The sequence below is a fragment of the Mesoplodon densirostris genome, chromosome 4 (assembly GCF_025265405.1).
Source record: "Mesoplodon densirostris isolate mMesDen1 chromosome 4, mMesDen1 primary haplotype, whole genome shotgun sequence".
NCBI classification, from domain to species: domain Eukaryota; kingdom Metazoa; phylum Chordata; class Mammalia; order Artiodactyla; family Ziphiidae; genus Mesoplodon; species Mesoplodon densirostris.
Genome location: NC_082664.1, coordinates 147,815,891 through 147,829,536, shown reverse-complemented (window position 1 = coordinate 147,829,536; position 13,646 = coordinate 147,815,891). Strand labels below are relative to the sequence as shown.

The 13,646-nt window shown below is 43.2% G+C and overlaps 1 protein-coding gene across 3 annotated transcripts; it reads left to right on the top strand.

The window, feature by feature from the left end:
* The first annotated feature begins 205 nt into the window (after positions 1 to 205).
* On the top strand, positions 206 to 9,469 carry ZNF774 (zinc finger protein 774). 3 transcript variants are annotated; one of them, XM_060097442.1, is made up of 4 exons: positions 206 to 361; positions 2,268 to 2,380; positions 4,835 to 4,941; positions 5,646 to 9,469. In XM_060097442.1, exons 2-4 carry the CDS (start codon positions 2,274 to 2,276, stop codon positions 6,884 to 6,886), a joined length of 1,455 nt encoding a protein of 484 aa, XP_059953425.1. In that variant the 5' UTR covers positions 206 to 361; positions 2,268 to 2,273; the 3' UTR covers positions 6,887 to 9,469. The 3 variants fall into 3 exon arrangements, with proteins under 3 accessions (XP_059953425.1, XP_059953424.1, XP_059953423.1); XM_060097441.1 differs by having other exon boundaries at positions 862 to 2,380; XM_060097440.1 differs by having other exon boundaries at positions 206 to 510.
* Positions 9,470 to 13,646: the final 4,177 nt, after the last annotated feature.

Here is a 13,646-nt window from a genome sequence, read left to right as displayed (position 1 = left end):
TCGGGTGAACTGGGTTTAGCCCTTGTCACCGCTCGGAACTGGGCGTCCCGGGACTCCCAGTCCTTTGAGGTCTTGCTCAGGACTACATTTCCCAAAAGGCTCTGCGGTGATTGAAAGCTCTATCAGCCTATGGACGGGGGAGACTTCTTGTCCCAGAAACTGAGAAGCCAATGGCAAGAGAACGGGGGCGGCATTTTCCGGCTGCTCGCTGTCTTGTCCAGAGTCCCACCTGTGTTCCCACAGCACTGTCACGAATCCCAGTCGGGTTCTGGGTGGGACTGCCACGGCGTTGCGGGCCGGGTGCGGCTCGGCGGTGGAGGACTCTCACTTCGTGCTCCATCCCGGTCTGGGCCCCGGGGCGGTGAGTGATCCGGGGAAGGAGACTGCGGCTGCAGCCCGGGCTCTGCCGAGGGGCGTGGATGGGGCTTGCCCGCCGCCCCGACGTTGTCTCTGCCGGGTCCCCGCGCTCGCCTGTCCGAGCCCGCGGGTCTTGCTGAGGAGTGGGGAGAGGTAGCTGCGCTTTTCTCTGCCAGTGTCGGGATAGCTCATCCTCTTAATTTTTTTGCTCCTCGGTGGTGGTCCTCTGGTTTCAGTTTAGCTTTGCGACCCTTTGACCGCTGCACCTAGATTAGGGCCTACAGCACCGCGAGGGAGGAGAATGGGTGTCGGCCCTACCCGTGAGGTCATGTTCCTATTAATAAACCCGGTGAACAAACTAGTGCTTCTCACAATGGCACTTAGTCACGGCACCTCAACGGTCTAGGGCCTTTGAGGTCTCCTGTACGGGGGGCAGGAGACCGGGTGGGAAAGAGGGTTTCTCTAACCTTGGCTAAGAACTCTCCATCCCGCTGTCTCCTGCAGGTGGGCCCTGCTGTTGGGTTTTGTAATGAATGGAGAAATAAAATGTATGCTCAAAACTCATTACAGTTTTCACTTCCTAATGACATTATTTTTGTTTGTTAAGGTTTTAAACCAGAGAGATGAAATGTATTCCCACGGCTTTTAGGCTCCTAAAAACGCAGTACTTTATAAGTGACCAATAGCAATATGTGTAAATGCATAAATGTTTCCAGGAAAAGTGTGTGTATTCTAGTAGTGCACAGGTGCTCTGATTGGTGAGACAAAAGATGTGAAAGAGGGCTTCCCTGGTGGCGCAGTGGTTGCAAGTCCGCCTGCCGATGCAGGGAACATGGGTTCGTGCCCCGGTCTGGGAAGATCCCACATGCCGCGGAGCGGCTGGGCCCGCAGCCTGCGTGTCCGCAGCGGGAGAGGCCACAACAGTGAGAGGCCCGCGTATCGCAAAAAAAAAAGATGTGAAAGAGTAAAAGTTCCTCACCCCGGTCTGATCCATCCTCCACTGAAATGCAGAATTCTTTGTAGGAGGTTCATCTGTTCAATCAGCTGGCTGACTATATTTGTTTTTAGTGGAAACTCGTTAAGGGGGAAAACAAACAAAAAAACAAACATTATCCTATATTACTTTGTGACTCCTAATGCCTAACAGAATATTAATTACTGAATAAATTACTGATCCATCCAGTAACCTGACCATCTCCCCCGAAATAATTTTTTCATGATAGTGATGTTAATTTTATTAATGTGTTAATGATTGTTTTTAGCCCCCAAGCATTTTGTTTTGTGCTTATCGCCATTGAATTTCACTTAATTTTACAGCTTATCCATGTTGTTTTTTTAAAATCCATGTCTTTTTAAGTCCCATTTCTGATTGCATTAAACCTTGAAATAGAATGATACCTAGGGCAGTTCCTTTTGGGCTTCTGCATAGTTTGTCCCTTGAAGTTGACACTAAATCTACAAGCCAGGAAAAGTCAGCTATTCTCATAACTAATATGAGTCTAATGAAGTCTGCAATTTCCTACCTAGCCGAGGAAAATGTAGTTGGAGAGAATCCAAAGCTTTCCAGAAATCAGGTTATACCTGTGCACTCTCTCCTCTGTTTATCTTGTCCATCATGGACAATTTGTTCCTCAAAAAGTTAATGTCTCCAAAAGACTGAGTGTTCTGCAGATGTTTTTGGGAGGCCCAGGCCTCATTTTGTGATGAGAAAGTTGGCCAAAGGAAAGATTATGTTAAAACAGAATAAGAAAAGCATCCCTTCTGTGGTTGACAGCATTTACCTCAGAGCTATTCCAGTCAGCGGGGTTTTGTTTAGGTATGTTGGGGCCATAGTGGCTGTCTTTTGGTTTTGAGACAATGGTGAGAATATCTAAAGAGCTCTTAATGCATACTGAGGTCTCTTGCTATAGGAACTGATGATGTGGCTGGGGACTTCAGGGATGAGTGGATTACCTGGACACTGCTTAGAGAGTCCTCTTCAGGGATACCACCCAGCACAGTTAGAAGAATGGGCTCTCAAAGGGTAAGGATGCTACTCTCCTTTATCTTAGATATTTTGAGAGGGCCCAGATCTGAGTGGTCTCTAGGGTTGTTGGTCTCTTAGAGCTTCAGATCTCTGTGAGAGTAATTGTTACCTCCCTGGCAGAAAAAGAATGACTTCCATTTTTATGGCACTTAGTAGTTTGCAAATTTATTTGATATTTATTGTCTTACTGATATCTCACCATAACTCTTTGATGTATTTTCATCCCCCTCTTCCAGCTCAGGACCCTGAGACTCAAAGTTAAGTGGCAGAGGTGAGAGTTCAACCCAGGTCTTCGTGGAAAAGGGAGAGCTCTCCCCATGGTTTTTTTCCTGTCACTTAAAAAAAAAAAAAAAAAAAAAAAAAAAAACCCCTCCAGTGCTCTTTCTAAAATACTGTGGCAGGACTTCCCTGGCCGTCCAGTGGATAAGACTCCACACTCCCACTGCAGGGGGCGCCGGTTCAATCCCTGGTCAGGGAACTAAGATCCTGCACGCTGCACTGTGTGGCCAAAAAAAAAACAAAAGGGGAAAAAAATACCATGGCAATGCCTTCTCCCTGCTTTACTTCATATCTAATACGCAAATGATACGTACTCAGAAAAAAAAGGCAAGCAAAATGAAAACAAAAGTCATCCATCCCACTGCTGAAGAGTTACGATCCTTCCAGCCATTTTCCTAAGCATATATACAATTAAAAAAAAGAAAAGAAAAGAAAAAAATTGGGATCATACTGAATATTCAGTTGTAAATCTTACTTTCTTACACATTGTATTGTGAATATATTTTGACAACAATAAATATCTGTACATTACTTAAAATAACCACTTAGTATTTTGCTTTATGGAATACAGCAATTACATTAAATTGAACCATATATGTGACCATTTTTTGACCACTTTTTACCTATAAACTGACAATTTCATATGGCTCAATCAAATGTAATTATTTCTTCGTTGAGGGACATTTAGGTTATTTCAAATTTTCACCTATATTGTGATGATGATCTCTTAGCTAATTGTCTTTTTGAAAGTATTGTTTATTGAAGTGTAATTAGTTAATAATTAGCTAATATATCTTTTGCACAACTTTCTTTCTTTTTCTTTTTTTTTTTTTTGGTTTTACTTTTTTTTCGTTTCCTTAGGATTCCCAGAATTAGAATTGCTGGGTTTGAGAATAGATTTCTAAGGTATTTGGTGTTTTTGCAAAATGCCTTCCAAAAAGATTGAATCAAGCTATTTATTTCTGTTAGCATTGTATGAAAGTGTCCATTTCTTCATATTCTGTCATGGTAGGTATCATAATCTAAGAGTCTGGGTAAAATAATAGTGATAGCTAACATTTACTGAGGACTTAATCACTTAATCCTCATGACAACTCTGTATGGTGGGTTTTATCATTATCCCTAATTTATAAATGAAGACACTGAGACACAGAGAGTTTAAGTAATTTCCTGAGGTTACACAGCTAGTAAGAGGCAGAGTTAGGATTCAAATTCAGGCAATATGACTCTTGAGTTTGCACTCTTTACCTCTACACTATATTGCCTAAGTGTATCATTGATTTAATTTGAATTTCTTTGGTTAATGTTGAGGTTAAAAGTTCTCCATATATTTATAAGCTGCTTGTATTTTTTTCTTTTCTGAATTGCCTATTCATGTTCTTTGTCCATTTTTTTGTTTTTGTTTTGTTCTTTTCTTACAAGTGTTTTTCTTTTTCTCATGGCAATACCGACTGCTGCCCTTCTGGGAAAATTTAAAAAGTAAACATGGGGCTTACCTGGTGGTGCAGTGGTTAAGAATCCGCCTGCCAATGCAGGGGACACAGGTTCATGCCCCAGTTTGGGAGGATCCCACATGCGGCGGAGCAACTAAGCCCGTGCGCCACAACTACTGAGCCTGTTCTCTAGAGCCCACAAGCCACAACTACTGAAGCCCACATGCCTAGAGCCCGTGCTCCACAACAAGAGAAGCTACCACAATGAGAAGCCTGTGCACCACAGCTAGAGAAAGCCTGCACACAGCAAAAAAGACCCAATGCAGCAAAAAAATAAATAAATAAATAAATAAATAAATAGAAAGTAAACATTATAGTTATAGTTAACTTCCTTGATTCTTTCTAAGGGGGAGGTCATGGCAGCTTTGTTTTGATAAAATTATATCTCCACATGGGTTTAGCCTTGTGCCTTGAGAGATGAGTTATTGTGCTTATTCTAGAGTTTCTATCACCCAAGTCTGATTGTTTTTTTCAATGGGAGGAAAAGAGCTTTTTCTCAGCCTCTTGGGGAGAGCACCCTTTTTTATCACTTCATCATGGCTGCCCTTTTAATGAGACTTAACACACATTAGAGTTTCCTGAGGTGTTCTCCTCCACCTAGGGAAGAAGGGGGGATTGCATTTTGCTCAGGCCTTGTGTGATGGCTTACATTAACATCCTGTGTTCACCTTCCTTACAGGATTTCTAGACCAAGTGCAATCTCCCAGCTAGAGCAGAAGGAAGAGCCATGGGTCTTACCACTCCAAAATTTTGAGGCGAGGAAGATCCTGAGGGAAAGTCACACAGGTGAGATGTGTTACCCGGTGGGCAGAAATCTAGCATTTCAGCCCTTGTTTAAATGAGGAGTCTGGAATGCTGCCCTAGACTTTTGTTCTTACTATTAGAAGGTTAAATTTGACTTCCTGGGCAATCAGTCATTGACCAGATAAAGTCTTCATTTTTTTTTTTTTTTTTTTTTTTGTTGTTGTGGTACGCGGGCCTCTCACTGTTGTGGCCTCTCCCGTTGCTGAGCACAGTCTCCGGACGCGCAGGCTCAGCGGCCATAGCTCACGGGTCCAGCCGCTCCGCGGCATGTGGGATCTTCCCGGACTGGGGCACGAACCCGTGTCCCCTGCATCGGCAGGCGGACTCTCAACCACTGCGCCACCAGGGAAGCCCTAAAGTCTTCATTTTAAGTAAACATTTCACTTTTGTCTAGACTCTAACATCTTTGAAAGGAGTTGCCCAATTTTGACAATATGTGGTGTACTCTTGATATGAAGGTCCCCTCAAGATTCACCTACCATCTTAAAATAAAAAGGGCTTAAGAATTCATATTTTCTGTAAGCTCAATGATCTTCAATAAACTTTTCACAAAGTGAAAACGAGAGTAGTCAAACTAAATGTGGTCTGTTGCAAAAACACTAATTTTAATCTTTCTTTCTGCTTTCTGATGATCTTTCCTGATAAGTGATAACTTTATTCTCTGTTAACTTCTGTTAATTTTTCAGATTTTAAGAATCAGGTGGTAAAACTCAATCAGGACATTTCTGAAACAGCAGAACAATGTGGAACATCCTCAGAAAGGGCCAAGAAAGATACTTCTCATACTCCTCGTTGGGGAGGAAACTGGGCTAGGGGTCTTGAATTAGAAGGGCAGCATGGAACCCTTCTAGGAGAGGGCGAGCAGGAGCCCTTTTCACAGGAGAAGGAATTAAACAAGCTGCTGGAAGGATATATAGGAAAGAAGCCAGTGTGTGCAGAATGTGGAAAAAGCTTTAACCAGAGTTCCTATCTCATAAGACACCTAAGAACCCATACCGGTGAGAGGCCTTATAAATGCATGGAATGTGGGAAAGGCTTCAAACAGAGTTCAGACCTTGTCACCCACCGCAGAACACACACAGGGGAGAAACCCTACCAATGCCATGGATGTGAGAAAAAATTCAGCGACAGCTCAACCCTCATCAAACATCAGAGAACCCACACAGGTGAGAGACCCCATGAGTGCCCAGAGTGTGGGAAGACTTTTGGACGGAAACCACACCTCATAATGCACCAAAGAACCCACACAGGAGAGAAGCCCTACACATGCCTCGAGTGTCATAAAAGCTTTAGTCGCAGCTCCAATTTCATCACCCACCAGAGGACCCACACGGGAGTGAAGCCTTACAGGTGTAATGACTGTGGGGAGAGTTTCAGCCAGAGCTCGGATTTAATTAAGCACCAGCGAACCCACACAGGAGAACGGCCCTTTAAGTGCCCGGAGTGTGGGAAGGGCTTTAGAGATAGTTCCCATTTTGTGGCTCACATGAGCACTCACTCAGGAGAAAGGCCGTTCAGTTGTCCTTACTGCTACAAAAGTTTCAGTCAGAGCTCGCATCTGGTCACGCACCAGAGGACACACACAGGTGAGAGGCCTTTTCAGTGTGACAGCTGTGGGAAAGGATTTGCCGACAGCTCTGCCCTCATCAAGCACCAACGGATCCACACAGGAGAAAGACCCTATAAATGTGGCGAGTGTGGGAAGAGCTTCAATCAGAGCTCCCACTTCATTACCCATCAACGAATCCACTTAGGAGACAGACCCTATCGCTGTCCTGAGTGTGGCAAAACCTTCAATCAGCGTTCCCATTTTCTCACACACCAGAGAACACATACAGGAGAAAAACCGTTTCACTGTAGTAAATGTGACAAGAGCTTCCGACAGAAGGCACACCTTTTATGCCATCAGAACACCCATTTGATCTAGGAAATAGTCTTTAATGGTTCTTCTCCTCCCTTCCAAATTTCCATTGCTATTATCTTTAAGCGCTCCAAATAGAGAAAACCTGAAACTGGGTGTTGGCGGCTCAAGTCGGGCCCTGATCTGTTTCTCTTTTTCCGTGCTTTAATGGTGAGGATAAACCTACAGGGTCCAAATAATGTTCTAAACACAAAAGGCATTCCTTCAGTGTTTTTGACTGACTCTTAGACAGAAAAATGTGAGTTTAATGCTTGATGCCTTGTTACTAAAAGAGAAGTGAGATAAATGTAGTCACATTCTCATCATTAATGATTCATATTTGAGATCTTATACAAAGCCCTTGATACAATGCCTGGCCTTTAAAAGACACTCAATACAGGGTTGGTTGCTTTTATCAGCCTTATTACTCAATAAGGAATTTATTATTGCAGCCCCACAAGCCCAGAACTTGCAAGAAATTAGACTGGAACTAGAAGATTCGGGGTGTGAACACATAGATTTAATAAAACAGAAAACACTCTCCTAATCCAGTGCTATGTGGTCACCAGATGTCTCACAGCCATGACAAGGCAGAATTATCGTAGAGGATGTCTGCAGTCTTGTGACTTGGAGACTAGAAGAATTTTAGAAGCTCTTTGTACAGCAGTGTATGAGGTACTCCCCCTGGAGGTTTGCTGCCATCTGAGGCATAGAAAATATCCTGTGATGAACAGCCCAGAGGAACCTGGATGAGGACTGTAAAATTGTGGAAGCAAAGTTGCTGAGAATGTTAAATGATATTGCAGCGATCCTTCCTGGCATTTAGCTGAAGGATGTAACCCTTGTTTTGTAATTTGCTGGGTCACTGGCCCTTTAGTTTTAAGTTAACGCAAGTCTCTGATCCTTTTAGGGTCATTCATTTTATGCACTAGCATAGTCCTCTATTTAATTGAAGATATGGAGGGAAGGCAGTGTGTTCGAAGGCACAGCGACTTCGTTGAGAAGGTGAGATGTTTGTGTCTTGGCCCCTTGACACCTAATTTGGCCAGACTTTCCCATTCTCTCAGGCCCTACCTTACTTACCTCACAAGGTTATTGTGAGGATCTGATACATATACACACACATGCACACACACACACGCACTTTTTGTTAAACTAAAGTGTAATACCTGTAAAGTTTAATGTTACAGTATTGTTGCCAGTGTCTTTTCTTCCAAGGAGCTGTGGCTAATATTTCCGAAGGTGTCCCACTTTCTCTCATATTGAGGGACTTCTTTTTTTACCTATTGAAAACCTAAGGCCTTCAAATGCTCAACTCATTATGTGACTCATTACGGGTCACGTGATGAGCTAACGGAAGAGCCAGGATCTCTCTGCAGGTCTCCTCTTCAACAACATGGAACAGACCAGCTCTGGGATTTGTTAGAGTGTCTCTGAGACACCACAGGCCTGGAGGACCCATATTATATCCATCAAACCACTCTGAATTTGGAAATGATGGAGGGATGTAGCCTAAGTTCCCGAGAGCTTTATAGGGTCCTGTGCTGGGGTCCTGGATCCTCATGGCAGATGTAAGTGGTTAAGGAGGGAGTTGGGTGTTGAATACTCCGGAGAGAAGAGTGGGGGACTGAAGGTGTTTTCTTTCAAGCTTTCCTGTGTCAATACAGACTAAATTAATACATCAGCCTTGGAACACTAGTTCTCTTCCATTATATGGAGTGCCACCTAAGTGCTGTAACTCATGGGGGGATAGAACTCAGCTGATAACCTAAACGCTTTCTTTAATAGGTAATTATCAGAAAAAAAAAATCTGGTTAATCCAGAGCTGTAAATTCTTAAAATGTGAGCCCAGACCAGTAGCATTATCATCACCTGGGAACTTGTTAGAAATGCAAATTCTAAGTCCCCACCCCAGACCTACTGAACTGGAAACTCTAGGGGTGGGGTCCAGCAATATGTGTCTTAATAAGCCCTCCAGGTGATTATAATGCATACTCAAGGTTGAGAACCACTGCTTTAAAAGGTAGCTCCTACAAAATGTAGACACAGTACTGTTATTGCTCCTACCAAAAATGAACAGTGATTTTGTAATCATCAAATACTCCAGTCAATGTTCACGTTTCCCTAATTATCTTGTGTTTTTTTAATTTATTTATTTATTTATTTACTTACTTACTTATTTATTTTTTGGCCTTGCTGCATGGCTTGCGGGATCTCAGTTCCCCGACCAGGAATTGAACCTGGGCCACTGCAGTGAAAGTGCCGAGTCCTAACCACTGGACCGCCAGGGAATTCCCTGTTTTTATTTTTTAGAAACCAAATAAGGTCTCTACATTCAATTGGTTGATATGTTGCTTACAAAATCCTCCCTCTTCTCTCTCTCTCGTTTTCTTGTATTTAATTTGTTGAAAAAAAACCTTGTCCTTTAACTGTCTCCCACAGGTCTGTATTTGGCTAATTCCATCCTATGGGGGTCCTTTAACATGCTCCTCTGTCCTCTGCTTTCCTAATATTGGTAGTTGGATCTGTAAACATGATCAGGTTCAGATGTGGGAGGGGGGGCAAGAATACTCCATAGTGATCTTATGTAACTTCTATCAAGAGGTACCTGGTGTTTTGTTTTTGTTTTTGTTTTTCTCTCTCTTTTTTTTTTTTTAATAAAGACTTTTTTTTTTTTTGACAGTTTTGCTTTATTTATTTATGGCTGTGCTGGGTCTTCGTTTCTGTGCGAGGGCTTTCTCTAGTTGTGGCAAGCGGGGGCCACTCTTCATCGCGGTGCGCGGGCCTCTCTCACTGTCGCGGCCTGTCTTGTTGCGGAGCACAGGCTCCAGACGCGCAGGCTCAGTAGCCGTGGCTCACGGGCCCAGTTGCTCTGCGGCATGTGGGATCTTCCCGGACCAGGGCTCAAACCCGTGTCCCCTGCATTGGCAGGCAGACTCTCAACCACTGCGCCACCAGGGAAGCCCCATTTCTGTCTCTTTTCTTGTGATGTTAGCAACCATCGAAAAGCCCTGATTTCACTTCAGTTTGCCAAATGATGATATTTTAAATCTGTCACTCCTTCTTCATTTATTAGCTGAAATACTTCTGTAAAGAGAACTACCCCTAATCAACTATTCGGTTTCCCTGAGGTACAGTTTGTATAGGAACAGCACAACAGCTGAAAACAGGAGAGGAAATTACATTCCCATTAGCTGGGAATGGTTCTACATCCCTTTCATGGTAATATGAGAGTATACCATCTTCATTTATCTTATCTACCCAAGCATTGTTCTAAATCAAATATGATCAGTATGTTAAATAATAACAGCAATAATGTATAACAATCAGATCAGAAGATAAGGAAAAAAGCTGGCAGGCAGAGGTACAGGTAGTTCATGTGAAATCTAGGGGTACCATCTCTCCAGGGGAGGAAGTGTTTCGGCCTGGGGCGGGGGTACAACAGGGAATGAGAGAGTTCGGACATTCTGAGAATCTGGCACTGGATTAATGTGAAATGTCCTAGAAGAGTGTCCTGCAAGAAGGAGTCAGTTAGAGGACATGGAGGGACACAAAAGCTGCATTATTAGCACAAGCAGGCATAACCCTCACCCCAGCTAGGAATGTGATGTGTGCTCATGGTCTGTGAGCAACTCTAGATTTAGGAGGCAGGGTGTGGAAGCAGCACAGAACCAAGGGTCTGAAGAGCCAGCCTCTGGCTTTGGTGAGGTTATTTACTAGCCAACTGGTTTTGGACAGGTCAGTTGATCACTCTAGGCTTCAGCCTATCTGAGAAATCAGAAAAAACATCTTTGTCTCTAACACTTTACAAATTTGGGGCTCTCACAGACCCTAGGATCGTCCACATTGAGAGCAAGCGCTTCCACATGGGCACCTTCAAGCTCTGAGGGGATAAAAGCAGGTCGATGATAGTCTGGCTCCCTCTCTCTCTCTCACTCAGCCCTCCCCAGGCTCCGGCCCCTCCTATGCCGACTTCCTAGTAGTATTTAACAGACAGCTTACTGGCTTATAACATAAATGGTCTTTTTCTTTCACCCTGTTTCTCATATTGTACAGATGTGTCTACCTTATAAGATGTGAGCTCTTGAGGGGCAATGCATGACTTGCTTTGCGGTTCTGCTACCTGCCCCCTACCCCGTGCCCCCCAGCCATGAGCAGGGAATACTTAAATGGTATTGGCAAGAGTCAAGATGACTGACTTTTCATAGTTCCCTTTGTTTCTACCCTATGACTGGGCTTCTTGCACATTCTCCACACCTCCTCTCTCCCTCACTTCAGAATCCACATCATCACCAAGCCCTATCAGCTTTACCTCCCAGATTCCTCTCAACCCTATCTGTCAGCCATCCCATCTCCACCACCAAGCTCTAGTCCCAGGGGACCACCGTCTCTTGTCTGAATTTCTGCAGAGGCCTCCCAACTGACGTTGCAGATTTGATTTGATTTTATATGTTTATTTTTATGTATTTATTTTTGACCACACCTGGCTGCATGCAGAACTTCCCTGACCAGGGATCGAACTGCAGTGGACGCGTGGAAACTTAACCACTGGACCACTAGGGAAGCCCCTCCCAGATTTTTGCTCTGATTTCTTCTCACAGAAGCCAGAATTAGATTTAAAATCCTAAATCTAATCATATCACCCATATGCTTAAAACTGGCAGCTTCCCATTGCTTTTCGGATAAAGGCCTGAGGCTTTATCCAGGCCTACAAGGCGCCCCCCTCAGTTTGACACACCCTCCAGCCTCTTCTGATATCACCTTCCCTCTCACTCACTTGCGTTCTCTCTGTTCCTTGATCACAGCAAGGTCATGCACACCTCAGAGCCTTGGTATTAACTGTTCCCTCTGCCCAGAATGTTCCTTGTCCAGATCTTTGCTTAGGCTTCTATTTATCAACCAGGTTTCAGCATAAAACTTACCTCCTAACAGAGGCTTTCCCTGACTATCCATCTAAATTAGTCCTCTTCCCCAACAGCCACTCTCTATCACATTATCCTCTTTTATTTTCATCAAAGGCCTTACACCTTCCTGATCTTTTCTTGTTTATTTATTTGTTTTGGTAAACTTCATGGGGGGGAGGGAGCCATTTCTCCTATTTGCCATTCTTTCCCTGGCACCTAAAACCGTGCCTGCTATGTAGTAGGTGCTCAGTAAATGTTCATTGGATGAATTAATGAAGGCATGCTCACAGGCAAGGAACTCGTGCTAGAAAAGCAGCAGTGTGAGACAAAGCGGGACAGGTGAGGGAGGGTCACACCAAGAAGGCTCTTAGTTGCCAAACTGAGTTTGGATATTATTCTCTGGGGAATGGAGTGTCTGTCACTGATGGTTTTCCAGTAGAGGAGAAGCATGGTCAGCATTTGAGGAAGTTTGATATGGCAGCCATGTGTAAGTCATATTCAAGAGAGAACAATTAAAGACATTGCTTCAATCCATGACATAAAGAGCTTAGTGTCTGGCCCATAGTGAGTCTCCAGTAAATGAATGTTATCACCAAGCACTGTGGCAGGCACTGGGAGATACAGAACAAAAAGGCAAGATCAGTAAACCTTTCTACCTCAAAAGAATTCTTCCTAAACCCTAGTGTCACATTCCTTCCCTCCCCTTTTTGTCAAACTTCCATTAATATTAATATATATTATATTCTCAGGGCTGTCATGTCTAGGCTCTTTTAATCACGCTTCCCACCTCCAGCGTGCCTCTGGCTTCGATTTCGCTTTCCCCGTTTCCTGTATTTTGCTGGTACCAAGTCACGTAGCTTCTGCCTCCACACTGCCCCCACCCCCTTAATTGCAGAAGCACCACGTGCTTTCTGTAAAAATTTCCAAAAAATACAGAAGCGCCCAAAGTAAAAAAATGGAAATGCCTTGTCTTTTCCTCATTCCTTCCCACAACCTCACTCCCCGGATTTCAACTCTGTGATAATCTGGCATCCCAAATCTCGTTCCTAGCTCCTCTTTTCCATCCTCACTCCAGTATCTGAACTAAAGGGATGGTTTTCCACCTCTTCTCTTTGATTTTTCCCTTCAGTTCAGCTCAAAAAACATTTATTGAGTGCTATGTACAAAGTCCTACACCAGACACTGGAAGTACAAAGACAAAACAGTGAAAGAGGTCCACGTTTAAAAAGCTGTTATACTTGGGCAAGTTACTTACTCTCTTTGACACTTACTTCCTTATCTGTAAAATGGGGATAAGCTCAGTACATTCTTTACGGGGTTGGATGAGGATTAATGAAATGATACATAGAAAACTCTTTGCATATTACCTGGTACATTGTATCTGCTCTATAAATGTCAATGACAACAATGATAATGATGATAATCTTTGTCTGAGGAATTTATAGTTTAATGAGGAAACTTGAATAAGAATTACCTAGGTGAAGAAAGATGGGAAAATATTTTTGGAAAAGCAGAGACAAGCAGTTTAAATGAAATTAAAAGATAGAGGTAGAGAGCTAGAAGAATAAAAAGTAGCAGCTTGGACTTATCCTCTAAGAATATTTCTCAAAACTACCTGCATTAGTCCTACTCAGGGGTGCTTGTTTAAAATGCAGATTTAGTGGCCCCACCTCCAGCAAATTTGGTAAATTCACACAGTGGAAATGTTGAATACATCAGGAGAAATGAACAAGCTGCAGTTATAAGCATTAACACAGATAAACCTCAATAACTCAATATTAAGCACAAAAAATAAGACACAGAAAATACATACAGTAAATGTCAAAATACAACAAAGACTAAAACAGGCAAAACCAAATACTATATTGCTTAAGTAATAAGGA

Bases quoted from the DNA above. Each gene is read 5' to 3' on its own strand.
- ZNF774 (XM_060097442.1), top strand. From the start codon at position 2,274: ATGATGTGGCTGGGGACTTCAGGGATGAGTGGATTACCTGGACACTGC. The intron at 2,381-4,834 runs GTAAGGATGCTA...CCTTCCTTACAG, and splicing joins GAAGAATGGGCTCTCAAAGG to GATTTCTAGACCAAGTGCAA. The intron at 4,942-5,645 runs GTGAGATGTGTT...TTAATTTTTCAG, and splicing joins CCTGAGGGAAAGTCACACAG to ATTTTAAGAATCAGGTGGTA.